At 34.5% G+C, this 14382-nt stretch overlaps 1 protein-coding gene across 4 annotated transcripts in view; it reads left to right on the top strand.

Annotated features, from left to right (window-relative positions):
• The window catches only part of NIPBL (NIPBL cohesin loading factor), a 198226-nt gene that overhangs the window by 108451 nt on the left and 75393 nt on the right, over positions 1-14382 (top strand). For 3 of the 4 annotated variants that reach the window (XM_069555860.1, XM_069555862.1, XM_069555861.1), the window contains one exon: positions 436-2061. The exons of the other annotated variant lie outside the window; for it this stretch is intronic. In XM_069555860.1, the coding sequence (XP_069411961.1) occupies positions 436-2061 (1626 nt within the window). The remainder of the gene's footprint in view (positions 1-435; positions 2062-14382) is intronic. 4 annotated transcript variants of the gene reach the window in all.

Genomic DNA, 14382 nt, shown 5'->3' with positions numbered 1-14382 from the left:
AAAGCTTAATAACTATTATGTTCTTTTTTTCCTGTCTTACTCTCCTCATATACTTTTTTTTTTTTCAGTAACATGATTTCTGTTTTCTTTTGGGTTTTATTCTTTTTCATACTTTCCTTACATGTGGCAAAAGCACCTTGTTTTGTATGTTGGCATTTGGGGGTTCTTTGTAGTTTTTATTAGATTAGCAGTTTAAATTATCTTTTTACTCTAGTCACAAAAATTTCTTGAGGTACAGCAGATGTGAATATTTCCTCAAACCTTGGTTTAAAAGTATTATGCCATCATGCCTACTATTTTATATATGCATATTGACATTTGATTCACCACATATTTTTAAAATGTGACTTTAAAATAGTCAAAGTCCATATGGTTTTTAATAAGATAAGAATATATGTCTATTACTGATACTGAATATTTATCTTTGAATTTCAGATAAGCCTTTGAAAAAAAGAAAACAAGATTCTTACCCACAGGAGGCTGGGGGTGCTACAGGAGGTAATAGACCAGCTTCTCAGGAGACGGGTTCTACGGGAAATGGGTCAAGGCCAGCATTAATGGTTAGCATTGATCTTCATCAGGCAGGAAGAGTGGACTCTCAGGCCTCTATAACTCAGGATTCAGACTCCATAAAAAAGCCTGAAGAAATCAAACAATGTAATGATGCACCTATTTCTGTTCTTCAGGAAGATATTATTGGAAATCTTAAATCTACACCAGAAAACCATCCTGAGACTCCTAAAAAAAAGTCTGATCCTGAGCTTTTAAAGAGTGAAATGAAACAGAATGAAAGTAGATTGGCAGAGTCTAAACCAAATGAAAACAGATTGGTAGAGACGAAATCTAGTGAAACTAAGTTAGAAACTAAACTTGAGGTACCAACAGAAGAACCTAAACAGAATGAGAACAGAATGATTGAATCCAGACAAAATGAGAGCACCACAGCCGAGCCTAAACAAAATGAAAATAGACTGCCTGACACAAAACCAAATGACAACAAACAAAATAATGGCAGATCAGAGACAACAAAATCAAGACCCGAAACCCCAAAGCAAAAGGGTGAAAGCCGACCTGAAACTCCTAAACAAAAGAGTGATGGGCGTCCTGAAACCCCCAAACAAAAGGGTGATGGACGGCCTGAAACTCCAAAGCAGAAAGGTGAGGGCCGACCTGAAACTCCAAAGCAAAAAAATGAAGGTCGGCCTGAAACACCAAAACATAGACATGAAAATAGGAGGGATTCTGGAAAGCCATCAACAGAGAAAAAACCTGAAGTGTCTAAACATAAACAGGACATTAAGTCTGATTCACCTCGGTTAAAATCAGAAAGAGCTGAAGCCTTAAAGCAGAGACCTGATGGGCGATCTATCTCTGAGTCACTAAGACGTGATCATGACAGTAAACAAAAGTCAGATGACAGGAGTGAATCTGAACGACATCGAGGGGATCAGTCTAGGGTTCGACGACCAGAAACATTGAGATCCTCTAGTAGAAATGACCATGGCATTAAATCTGATGGTTCAAAACCTGATAAACTAGAAAGAAAACACAGACATGAATCAGGGGACTCAAGGGAAAGACCATCTTCTGGGGAGCAAAAGTCAAGACCTGACAGTCCTCGTGTTAAACAAGGAGATTCTAATAAATCAAGACCTGATAAACCTGGTTTTAAATCTCCAAATAGTAAGGATGACAGAAGGACAGAGGGTAACAAGAGTAAAGTAGACAGTAATAAAACGCACCCTGATAATAAGGCAGAATTTCCAAGTTATTTGTTGGGGGGCAGGTCTGGTGCGTTGAAAAATTTTGTCATTCCAAAAATCAAGAGGGATAAAGATGGCAATATTACTCAGGAGACAAAGAAAATGGAAATGAAAGGAGAGCAGAAAGACAAAGTAGAAAAAATGGGATTAGTTGAAGATCTAAATAAAGGAGCTAAACCTGTAGTTGTCCTGCAAAAACTGTCTTTGGATGATGTTCAAAAATTTATTAAAGATAGAGAGGATAAATCAAGAAGTTCCCTTAAACCTCTCAAGAATAAACCATCAAAGTCAAATAAAGGTAAGAATACTTACTCGATGTCATCTGTATTCTAGTGAGTTTTCTTTTAAGTTCTAGGGTTACTATGGATTTAAAAATGGAAATTTACAAAAATTGAAACACTACTGCATGAAAAGAAAACAATATAAAGCAGCAGTGAATTGTTTGTGGTAACACAGACAAAAAGTTCTCATTGAAAATTCTTTCTCTCCCACCTCTACTACTCACCATAGTTGTGATTTTTACTTTTGGTTCACAGAGAAAAGTTCCTTTGGCTGTTTAATTATTTCAGCATTTGTGAAAGTTGCTTGCTAATCAAGTGAATGATTAGAATGCATGATTAACATAGGTGTATTTAACAACTTTTTAAAAAGTTATTTTGACTATAGAGATAATCCATTCTGTAGTGAGGTAATAAATTGATTGAGTTTAATTTCTAAAGTCTCAGTAAAGCTATATGGTATACAAAAGTCTACATTACAAATTCTTTTAAGAATATTAAATGTCTTTTAATATTGTTTTCTAACAAACATCAGTTATTAATTATTAAAGAATTAATTATTCATTAATTAATGGTTTGAATGTATATAGTTTAAAAAGTTGTATAAAAGGTTATTTCATCTTTTTATGGAGAAGATGATTAGTTAATGAATGTTTTATTTTTTTAAATACAGAGTTTTGGTCTTTTCTATGGAAGAATAATAGGGAATGGTGTTTATGTCTTAAATTGGGTTAAATCATCAGTTTTAAACATTTCTGGTGTTTTTAATTTGTTTGGATGTGTTTTTATTTTCTGCTCTAGGTTTTTTGGGGCGGGGGGGTTTGCATGGTTTCTGTGTTAAATTCTCTAGTTATGTAAATAGTATTGTTTCCAGGAGGAAAAGAAAAGTCAAGTGCTGAAAATACAGTAGCAGTTTGTACAGAAAATATAATTTTGTATACTCTTTTATATATTTATATAAAATTTGATAATGCTATGTGGTTAGACTTATTTAGCCTGTACAATGTAAATAGGTTGGGATATAGTTTTTAAGGTAACAGAAGTGATTCTTTGTTTGATTTTTAAGTTCACATCCTGTGAAAGAAGGTCATTAAGAACCTAGATTTATACTTATTGATAAATACATGAAACTCTATAGAGTTGTGCTGTCCAATGATAGTTAATAGCCTCTTTAGGCTATTTACTTTAAACTACATAAAATTTAAAAATTTACATCCTCAGTAGCCAAATGTGGCAAGTGCTGATGTTATTAACACAGAGAGGACATTTGCATCATCACAGAATGTTGTATTATATAACTACATGTGATGTATTAGGAGATATAGAAGGTGTATTGCTTATTATCTTTGTAAAATGCTGTTGTGTCTTTTTTTATCAAAAAACGTTAATTGAAAACATAGTATTATTACTAAACTCTTTATTTAAAGAAATAACTTAAGACTAATCTGTTTTTATTCTTGTCTTCTCATATGTTTACTGTCTCACTGTCAGTTATTTGGTTTTGTCTTTCAAAAATGAAAAAAGATTGCCTCTGAATCACTAATATTTGTACTAGTTTAAGTGAAGCTTTCAGATTTTAAATTATGGCTGTGAGACCTATAAAAATTAAAGTCTTAGCTTTAGTTAATGAATAGTTTTTAGTATTTAACTTGAATGCATCTTTTCAGAATTATTTATGCAAAAGAGGTTGTTGCAGTGTAGTGGCTAGCACCAAAATTGTTTTCTTTTAGATAGAGATTGTCTTTATTAATTTTCACTGAGAGTTTCAGAGTGGCTTATATGTATAAAATAAAGAGTATAGTTATACAATTATAGAAGAGTCAGATGGAAAGATGGAAAGTGGTACCCTCTTGTCCCCTTGATCTGGACCATCTTTTTCTCCCTGCCCCTCTGTCAGCTTATTTATGCCAGCCTTGCTTTTCTAAACTCTGTTCTAACAAAGAATCCTTAAAACTAAATATCAAGAAATTAATATAGTTCCTAATTAGTAACAACTGTATTATTTCTCTTGGTTTTTTCACATGTAATTTCATTGCCTGTGAATACAAACTTTTAGTACTAATCCAGTGTTTTTCCTAAGTATACCTTTAACGCAAATGCATATACTTGATACATTGATATTAGTAACTAATCTGGGTACGTCTGCCTGCTAAGAGTGTGGTGTCTGTGTGTATGCATGTGCATGTATGTGTATACACACACATATATCAGTGCATATACAACTGAAAGTGACCCTTTATTCAAATTTTACATTCATTTCAGGATGCTACGTGGATATCTTTTGGCTTTATTTATACCATAGGTTTAATATCTGTTTTTCAGTAATGGACTAATTTTGGTTTTATTTTAGATCTCTGCTGTTAGGTTAGCAATAGCAGAGGTATATAATTGTGTATTTTTAAAATTACATGCATAGGAATGCCAGTTGTGGATTACTGACCCTTTGTAGTATACATTACTTGGGATTTTATTTGGAGTCACAGAAAATCATATTCTGACATATTTATGTTTTCTGAGTAAAAACTGAGTATTGCTGGGATATTTTGTTGTTGATTTCTCAGGCCAAAATTCTTGGTAGATTTTCTTTTCTTGAAAGAGTATAAACTTTAATGTGATATCCATATTTAAAATATTTATCCTTCAGGGTAATTTTAAATTCTCTGAATATGCTTTGAGCTGATAAATTTTGAATGGTAGGGGTATAGGTTTATGACTCCTGGTATAGGTTACGTATTTTTGTCTTTTATGTGAACAATGTAAAGTGATGTTATGTTTAATTTTATTTCTATGGGGATATGTGTATATTCCTGTTAATAGTACCTAACATAATACCTAGTACATAAAAAGATCATACTAAATATCTGTTTAATAAATAGATTGTGTTGCTCACATCTTAGAAAAGTCGTTTGTGTGCAGTTTAAAATTGTGTATTCATCTTTTATGATCCCACCAGTAGCCCCTAGCTCAAGAGCTATGTAATTTTCATATGTTGCCTAAACTTTCCACCCTGCCAGTTACCTAGTTTTTGTTAAGCTCCAAAGGAGACCTACAGTCAGATCTGTTTAATTATTCTTTATCTTAATTTTGCTGTATACCTGTTACAAGATTGACTCTGAATCCATTCTGTTCTCATTTCCTACTTCTGTTATCTTCCCCTTCTTTTTACCATCACCTTGTTTCTTCCTTGCCAAGAAGAGATCCGTGGTGAACCAATATAACCTTTGTAAAACCTTTAAATTAAAAAAAAATCTCTATTGAAATATACTTCAGACAGTATATTAAATGCCAAAATATTATCTTTATGGTTGAAGTATACCCTAATGTACAATATGTCTCCAAATTAAAATAATAAATTGTACCATTTTTAGGCTTCCCAAGTGGTGCTAGTGGTAAAGAACCTGCCTGCCAATGCAGGAGACACAAGAGACATGGGTTTGATCCCTGGTTTAGAATGATCCCCTGGAGAAGCGAATGATAACGCACTCCAGTATTGCTGGCTGGAGAATTCCATGGACAGAGGAGCCTGAAGGGCTGCAGTCCAGAGTCGCAAAGAGTTGGACACAACTGAAGCGACTTGCCATGAACACACACACCATCTTTAAGTCTAGGCATGATCATCAGCTAACACGCGTTATATTGATGACAGCTTATTGTTAGTAATTACACACTTTAACAGTTTGATTTTGGCCTTTTGCAATTCCAGTGTATCTCAAAATACTTTAGTTTCATATTCAAAGAAATCACTTTTTATTCTTGTTCCCCTATTTCCTTCTAAATAGTATATTATTTTCCATCATTTGCACTTACTGCTTTCAAGAAATATCACGTGCTATCTGTTATTTGAGATCAAGGCCTTTAAAGAGTATCTAATAGTTCTCATAGTCAGCAGTGTTTAAAATATAGTGCTCATTTGATAAGTTAATGATTGTAGTCATTATTAGAGACAGTTATTTCATCTTAGTTACTACTGTAGTAAAAGATTGATCACTAAAATTGGGTTTTGCCTTTTATGTAGCATTAACCCGTCTACTTGGATTGTGTTTAGGACCCTAGGCTTCTGTAAGTGTGAAAGAACATACTGTTTCTAACAGTGAATTTTTGGCATAGTTTTTGAATTCCTAAGTTGATTCTCAGTAGTTACGATTGTCATATTCAGAACCCTTAATAATGCTGCAGTAGAAATTTACTTTGGCTCATTTGAACAATATATAAAATGTTTTTCTAAAAACATTAAATTTTTAATTATGATAAAGACTTTATTATTGGCAATATATTTGGGAAATTTTAGAGAATATTTGTTACAGAAATTGGCATAATACATACTTGGCTGTTATGATTGCAGAGCAGTTCTTTGAAAAGTTTTGTCCATGATTTCTATTCATAGAATTTCTCTGATCCAAGCATTGGTTAGTAGATAACTGAAATTAATATTGATTTAAAGAGATTCATTAAATAGAATTTTTTCATAAAAGTTAAATGTATTAAAGTTTGCTGGTGGTAGTCTCTTTCATTCCCATTTGTTATCTCAAACCAGCCAAGGCCATAGCTTCTATAAGGTTTTGCTATCTATAGAAATAGATAATATGATTAAAGCAGTGAGAAACAAACAGATGATTAATTTGAGAGAACTTACTCCAGTTTATAAGAGAATGCTCATTATTCTAAAACACTGAATTCCCTCTCATTCTAAAAAATGTTACTGAAATCCTCTCCTATAAGAGCCTGATACAGATATTAAGATAATAGATGCCTACTTGATACTGTAACATAATTAAGTATATCATAGCATTATATTACATAGTTAATACAATATTTTAATATTATAGTAAATAATTCATGTTATATGTATAATGTATTACAGTATAATATCAAGTAGGTATTCATTATCTTAATATCTGTCTCAGTTTCTTGTACTAGGAAGTTTTCAATAGCTTTTTTAAGAATAAAGGAATTCAGTTAGAGTAATATGTATCAGAGTTAATGGTATACGTGTACTGTAGTATGACATAATATGATACAATATAATCTGAATTTTTTAACATGGATCCTCTTCTCCACCCACAGAAACATTGCCTTTCTCTGGCTACTAACATACTAACTTAAAAATTCTCCATTAAGCCCATTATACATAGCTATGATTTGTTCAAAGATACGATTCAAAGCTCGTTCACTTTTAAAATAGAGAAACCAGTTTCCTTCCTACTTTATGCAGTCATGAAAACCAAAGTGAATCTTATTGTAAAAGTTAAAATTTGTCCAATTTTTTAATATAAAGAAATGCATTCATCCTATTTTTAATTGAATTTATCCCATGAAGAAAGTAATTTTTGAAGATGTCTCATTTGTGTATACATACACTGTATATCTGAAGGCATTGCTGTTACCATTTATGTCATTCAGTTTTATTGAGATAAAATTAACATAGAGCATTATAGTCATTTAAGTATATAAAATAATGACTTGATATGTAGCTGTTCCCTCAGTATCTACAGGAGTTGGTGCCAGGACCTCTCACAGATGCTTCCAAGTCCCTTATATATTGTAAAAGGGTATAGTACAGTAAGCTGTTTGTATCTGCAGATTGCTCATCCACAGATACGAAGGGTTGACTGTACGTATTTATTGTGAAGTGATTACCACAGTAAGTTTAGTTAATATCCATCACCTCACACTGTACATTGCATTCCCAGAACATATAACTGAAAGTTTTTACCTTTTGACTGCCTTTACCCAGTTCACCCACCTCCTACTTGTGGCAAAGATCAATCTCTGCTTATGAATTTTGTTTTTTTTTTTGTTTTAGATTCTACATATAAGTGAAATTATATAGTATTTGTCTTTTTCTAACTTAAATATCTTAGCATAATGTCCTTAAAATCCAACCACATCATTGCAAATGACAGGGTTTCCTTTTTTTTTTGGTTGGATAATATTCCATTGTGTATATATACCACATTTTCTGTATCTATTTACCCATCAGTGTACTAAATAACTTGTGTTTTTTCCGTGTCATAGCTACTATAAATACTGTTACAGTGAAAGTGGAGGTGCATAAGTCTTTGAGATAGTGGTTCTATGTCCTTTGGATATATAGCCGAAAGTACAATTGCCCAGTATACCCTGAGAAAACCATAATTAAAAAAGACACACGTATCCCAGTGTTTATAGCAGCGCTATTTACAATAGATAGGACATGAAAGCAACCAAGGTGTCCACCAACAGTTGAATGAATAAAGAAGATGTGGTATATGTGTGTGTGTGTGTGTATTTATAATGGAATATTACTCAGCCATAAAAAGAACGAATTTCAGTCAGTTCTAGTGAGGTGGATGAAGCTAGAACCTGTTATATAGAGTAAAGTAAGTCTGAAACAGGAAAACAGATGTCATATATTAATATATATGTATATGGAATCTAGAAAAATGGTATTCATGAACCTATTAGTAGGGAAGGAATGGAAATGCAGAAATAGAGAACAGACTTGTGCACACAGTGGCAGAAGGAAAGAGTGGGATGAATGGAGGAAGTAGCATCAACATATATACACCACCATGGGTAAAAGAGATAGCTGGTAGAAGTTGCTATATAACACAGGGAGCCAGCTTGGTGTTCTGTGATAACCTAGAGGGTTGGGATGGTGAGAGTGGAGGGAGGTTTGAGAGAGAGGTGAAATATGTGTAATTATGGCTCATTTGTGCTGCTGTACAGCAGAAACATTGTAAACCAATTTTCCTGTAAACATTTTAAAAAGTAGAGTTGCCCAGTCATATGGTAGTTTTCAATTTTTGAGGGACCTCCATACTGTTTATCATAGTGGTTGCACCCATTTACATTCCCACCAACAGTGCACACAGGAGAGTGTTGACATTCACATCAGTACTTCTTATTTTTCGTCTTTGTTATAGTAGTCATTGTGGCAGGTATGAGGTGATATCTCGTGGTTTTGATTTACATTTCCCTCATGAGTAGTAATGTTAAGCACCTTTTTATATGCTTGCTGGCCGTCTGTATGTCTTCTCTAGAAAAATGTCATGTAGATCTTCTGCCTATTTTTTAATTGGATTGTTTGGTTACTTTAGGTATTGAGTTGTATCATTTCTTTATATGTTTTACATATTAGCCCTTTGTCAGATATTGGATTTGCAAATGTTTTCTCCCATTCAGTAGGTTGCCTTCTCATTTTGTTGATGGTTTCCTTTGCTGTGCAAAAGCTTTTGTTTGAGGTAGTCCCATTTGTTTATTTTTGTTGCCTTCACTTTTAGTATCAGCTCCAAAAGAAATCATTGCCAGGACCAGTGTCAAGATCCTTACTGCCTATTTTCTCTTTTTAGAAATTTCATGGTTTGGGGTCTTACATTCAAGTCTATAATCCATTTTGAGTTGATTTTTTTGTATTAAATAGTGGTCCAGTTTCATTCTTTTGCCTGTGGCTTTCCAGTTTGTCCAACACCATTTGATGGATTGACTATCATTTTCCCATTGAATATTCTTGGCTCCTTTTTAGTAAATTAATTGACCATATATACATGAGTTTATTTCTGAACTCTCTGTTCTTGTCCCTTGATCTTTGTGTCTGTTTGTATGCCAATCCATACCAATTTAATTATAGTTTTATAATGTAGTTTGAAATCAGGAGGTATGGTTTCCCCAGCTTTGTTGTTCTTTCTCAAGATTGCTTTGACTCTTTTGCTATTTTGTGATTCTGTACAAGTTTCAGGATTATTTCTCTGAAAAATATCATTGGAATTTTGATAAAGATTGGATTGCAGTGCATCTGTAGATTACTCTGGCTTATATAGACATTACCTGTATGCAGGTGCAAAAGCGACAGTTAGAACCAGACATGGAACAACAGACTAGTTCAAAATTGGGAAAGGAGTATGCTGAGGCTATCAATTGTCACCCTTCTTATTTAACTTATATGCAGAGTACATCATGTGAAATGGGATTGGATGAAGCACAAGTTTGAATCAAGATTGCTGGAAGAAATATCAGTAACCTCAGATATGCAGATGATACCACCCTAATGGCAGAAAGCCGAGAGGAACAAGAGTCTCTTGATGAAGGAGAGTGAAAAAGCTGGAAGACACTTGGAAAAAAAGCTATGATGAACTCAGTATATTAAAAAGCAGAGACATCATCTTGAAGACAAAGTTCCATATAGCCACAGCTATGGGGATCTCCAAGATCCCCTGCAGAAGGGAATGGCAACCCACTCCAGTATTCTTGCCTGGAGAATTCCATGGACAGAGGAGCCTGGCAGGCCGCTGTCCATGGGGTTGCAAAGAGTCAGACATGACTGCGTGACTAACGCATAAAATACACACATCATTTTTTGAGTAGTCATGTACAGATGTGAGAGCTGGACCATAGAGAAGACTGAGTGCCGAAGAGTTGGTGCTTTTGAAATATGGTGCTGGAGAAGACTCTTGAGAGTCCCTTGAACAGCAAGGAGATTAAGCAGTCAATCCTAAAGGAAATCAACACTGAATATTCATTGGAAGGATTGATGTTGAACTGAAGCTCTAATACTTTAGCCACCTGATGTGAAGAACCAACTCATTGGAAAAGACTTTGATCCTGGGAAAGATTGAGGGCAGGAAGAGAAGAGGGCAACAGAGGATGAGATGGTTGGATGGTATCACTGACTCAATGGACATGAGTTTGAGCAGACTCCAAGAGATAGTGAAGGACAGGAAAGCCTGGCATGCTGCAGTCCATGTAGTCTCAGAGTCAGCCACGATTGACTGAACAACAACAACAAAATTTTCCAGTCCATGAGGATGGAACATTTTTCCACTTATTTATGTCTTCAGTTTCTTTCATCAGCTATGTCTTACTATTTTTAGTATACATCTCTTTCATCTCCTTGGTTAAGTTTATTCCTAGATATTTTATTATTTTTGTTATTGTAAATGAGATTATCTTAATTTCTCTTTTTGATAGTTTATTGTTAGTGTATCAGAATACAACTGAATTTTGTGTATTGAATTTTTATCCTGCAACTTTACTGAATTTGTTTATTAGTTCTAACAATTTTAGTGGTGTTTTTAGGGTTTCCTATATATAATATGTCATCTGCAAATACTGATAGTTGTGCTTCTTCCTTTCTGATTTAGATGTCCTTTATTTCTTTTTCTTGGCTAATTACTCTAGCTAGGATTTTCAACCATGGGCTTCTCTATGTTCATGTACATTCCCTCTACATCCAGTTTGTTGTGAGTTTTTATTGTGAATGGATGTTGAATTTTGTCAAATGTTTTTTTCTGCATCTATTGAGATAATTATTTTATCATTCATTTTGTTAATTTGGTATATCATCCATTGATTTGTGTATGTTGAACCATCCTTGCTTCCCTGTAATACATCACATTTGATCATAGTGCATGATCTTTTTATTGCTAATTTTTTTTTGAAGACTTTTGGTTCTCTGTTCATCAGGGAATTTGCCCTGTGGTTTTCTTGCAGTGTGTTTGTCTGCTTTTGGTATAGGGTAATGCTAGCTTTGTAAAACGAGCTTGGAGGTGTTTCCTTCTCTTCTCTTTTTAGAAGAGTTTGAGAAGCATTGGTGTTTAAATGTGTGATAGAATTCATCAGTGAAGTCCTGGACTTTTCTTTGCTGGGCGGTTTTTCGGATCTGCCACCTAGTAATTGGTCTGTTCAGATTTTGTAATTCTTCATGATTTAATCTCAGTAGATTATGTTTCTAGGAATTTATTCATTCTTCCAGGTTGTCCAGTTTGTTGGTGTATAATTATTCATAGTGGTCTCTTACAATCCTTTTTGTGGTATTAGTTGTAATGTCTCCCCTTTACTTTTTAATTTTGAGTCTTTTTTTTTTTTTTCCTCTCGGTAAGCAAACCTAAAGTCTTGTCAACTTCATCATTTCAGAAATCTAACTCTTACTTTCATTTATCTTTTCTGTTCTCTTTTTAGCCTCAGTTTCATTTATTTCTATTATGGTCTTTGTTATTTCCTTCTACTAACTTTTAGTAGAAGGTTTAGTTTATTCTTTTTCTAGTTCCTTGAGGCAAGTTAGGTTGTAGTTATGAAAGAGGAGAGTGAAAAAGTTGGCTTAAAGCTCAACATTCAGAAAACTAAGATCATGGCATCTGGTCCCATCACTTCATGGGAAATAGGGGAAACAGTGGAAACAGTGTCAGACTTTATTTTTTTGGGCTCCAAAATCACTGCAGATGGTGATTGCAGCCATGAAATTAAAAGACGCTTACTCCTTGGAAGAAAGTTATGACCAACCTAGATAGCATATTGAAAAGCAGAGACAGTACTTTGTCAGCAAAGATCCGTCTAGTCAAGGCTGTGGTTTTTCCAGTGGTCATGTATGGATGTGAGAGTTGGACTGTGAAGAAAGCTGAGTGCCAAAGAATTGATGCTTTTGAACTGTGGTGTTGGAGAAGACTCTTGAAAGTCCCTTGGACTGCAAGGAGATCCAACCATTCCATTCTGAAGGAGATCATTCCTGGGTGTTCTTTGGAAGGAATGATGCTAAAGCCGAAACTCCAGTACTTTGGCCACCTCATGTGAAGAGTTGACTCATTGGAAAAGACTCTGATGCTGGGAGTGATTGGGGGCAGAAGGAAAAGGGGACGACAGAGGATGAGATGGCTGGATGGTATCACCGACTCGATGGACATGAATTTAAGGGAACTCCGGGAGTTGGTGATAGACAGGGAGGCCTAGTGTGCTGCAATTCATGGGGTCGCAAAGAGTTGGATACAACTGAGCAACTGAACTGAACTGAACTGATATACCGTTTATTTTTCTCACTGTGTGTATATATGAAAGAAGGGATCTTATGATCTCTGCTCCTTTCTATATTAGATAGTAGTAAATTGTCATTTACATTATACACTTCTTAAAATTTTTTTTTAATGTTTCTTTTTGTAGTTTTTCCTCATAGTAGTTTGACAGCTACACACTGATGAAATCTTTGAGGTTCTAGTCAGTATCAATAGCTTAAAGCAAGATTTTTCTTAAAATCTTTTCTTCTGCATACTTCATTTGTAATAGCGTTCTTTCAGTTGCTATAAACCAATTTCTTGGCATTTTGTCTTCGTTAAATAAACTGATTTGCAGTGACCTAAACTATATAGAATATAACTATATAGATTGCACTTGCAGAGTGAGTGGCACTTTATCTCATATTGAGTAAAGTATGTCATAATATCCACCAGGGGACAGCAAACTTGTATAAAGGCCAGATAGTAAATATGTTAGGCTTTGTGTCCCATTTAGATCTCTAACACTGTAGTAGAAAAGCAGCCCAAAACAATATGTGAATGAATGACTATGTGTCACTGTATTTTAATGAAACCTTATATACAAAAATGGGTGGTGAGGCAGATTTAAACCCACAGGCTTTAGTTGTTATATAGGTGGATATGATAGCTAGTTTCCTTATTCTGTAGCAAATGAGACTCAAAATTTTTATGTGTGAATAAAAAGACTGATCTAGATAGAGACTTGAATTATTTTCCTTTTTGTCTAATATTTATAAATGTAATATGATATTAGCTAAGTACCGTATTTTTGCCAGGATATTTAATATTTGTGAGTATTTTTATGTAGTAGAATTATACATAAATTATTAATATAGTAATATATAATTGATATATTAAAAACATTTAACAAGTCTATACATTCTGAAATTACCTTTAAATGTTTTACGCTTGTTGCAAGTCAATTATGAAATCTTCTCTTCAGTCTCTTCTTTTTGTGGGTAGCTTCTCTATAATTGTCAAATAGAACAACTGACAACTGCTTTCAGGATATAAAAAGGAACTTTCAGCTGGAAAAATTTCTGGGAAGACCGCAAACTTATTCTAATGATTACACTGCTGCTGCTGCTGCTAAGTTTCTTCAGTCGTGTCCGACTCTGTGACCCCATACACGGCAGCCCACGAGGCTCCTCTGTCCCTGGGATTCTCCAGGCAAGAACACTGGAGTGGGTTGCCATTTCCTTCTCCAGTGCATGAAAGTGAAAAGTGAAAGTGAAGTCGCTCAGTTGTGTCCGACTCCTAGGGACCCCATGGACTGCAGCAGCCTACCAGGCTCTTCCACCCATGGGATTTTCCAGGCAAGAGTACTGAAATGGGGTGCCATTGCCTTCTCCGATCATCAGCAAAATATTTATGGCCGTCTTCAGCATCCCATGCACTGTTAGATTCTGCAACTGCAACACAGTCTTATGGCTTTATCAAGATTATGGTCCTATGGAGAATATGGATAACTACAGATGTAGTGACCGTGTAATACTCTGGAGAAAAAAAGGTGCTGTGTGAATCCCGAGGAATATGATTCACAAGTGTATTTAGCACAAG

The sequence above is a fragment of the Ovis canadensis genome, chromosome 16 (assembly GCF_042477335.2).
Source record: "Ovis canadensis isolate MfBH-ARS-UI-01 breed Bighorn chromosome 16, ARS-UI_OviCan_v2, whole genome shotgun sequence".
Lineage (NCBI taxonomy): Eukaryota > Metazoa > Chordata > Mammalia > Artiodactyla > Bovidae > Ovis > Ovis canadensis.
The sequence above is the reverse complement of the archived record's forward strand: the minus strand, read 5'-3'. Positions and strand labels throughout refer to the sequence as shown.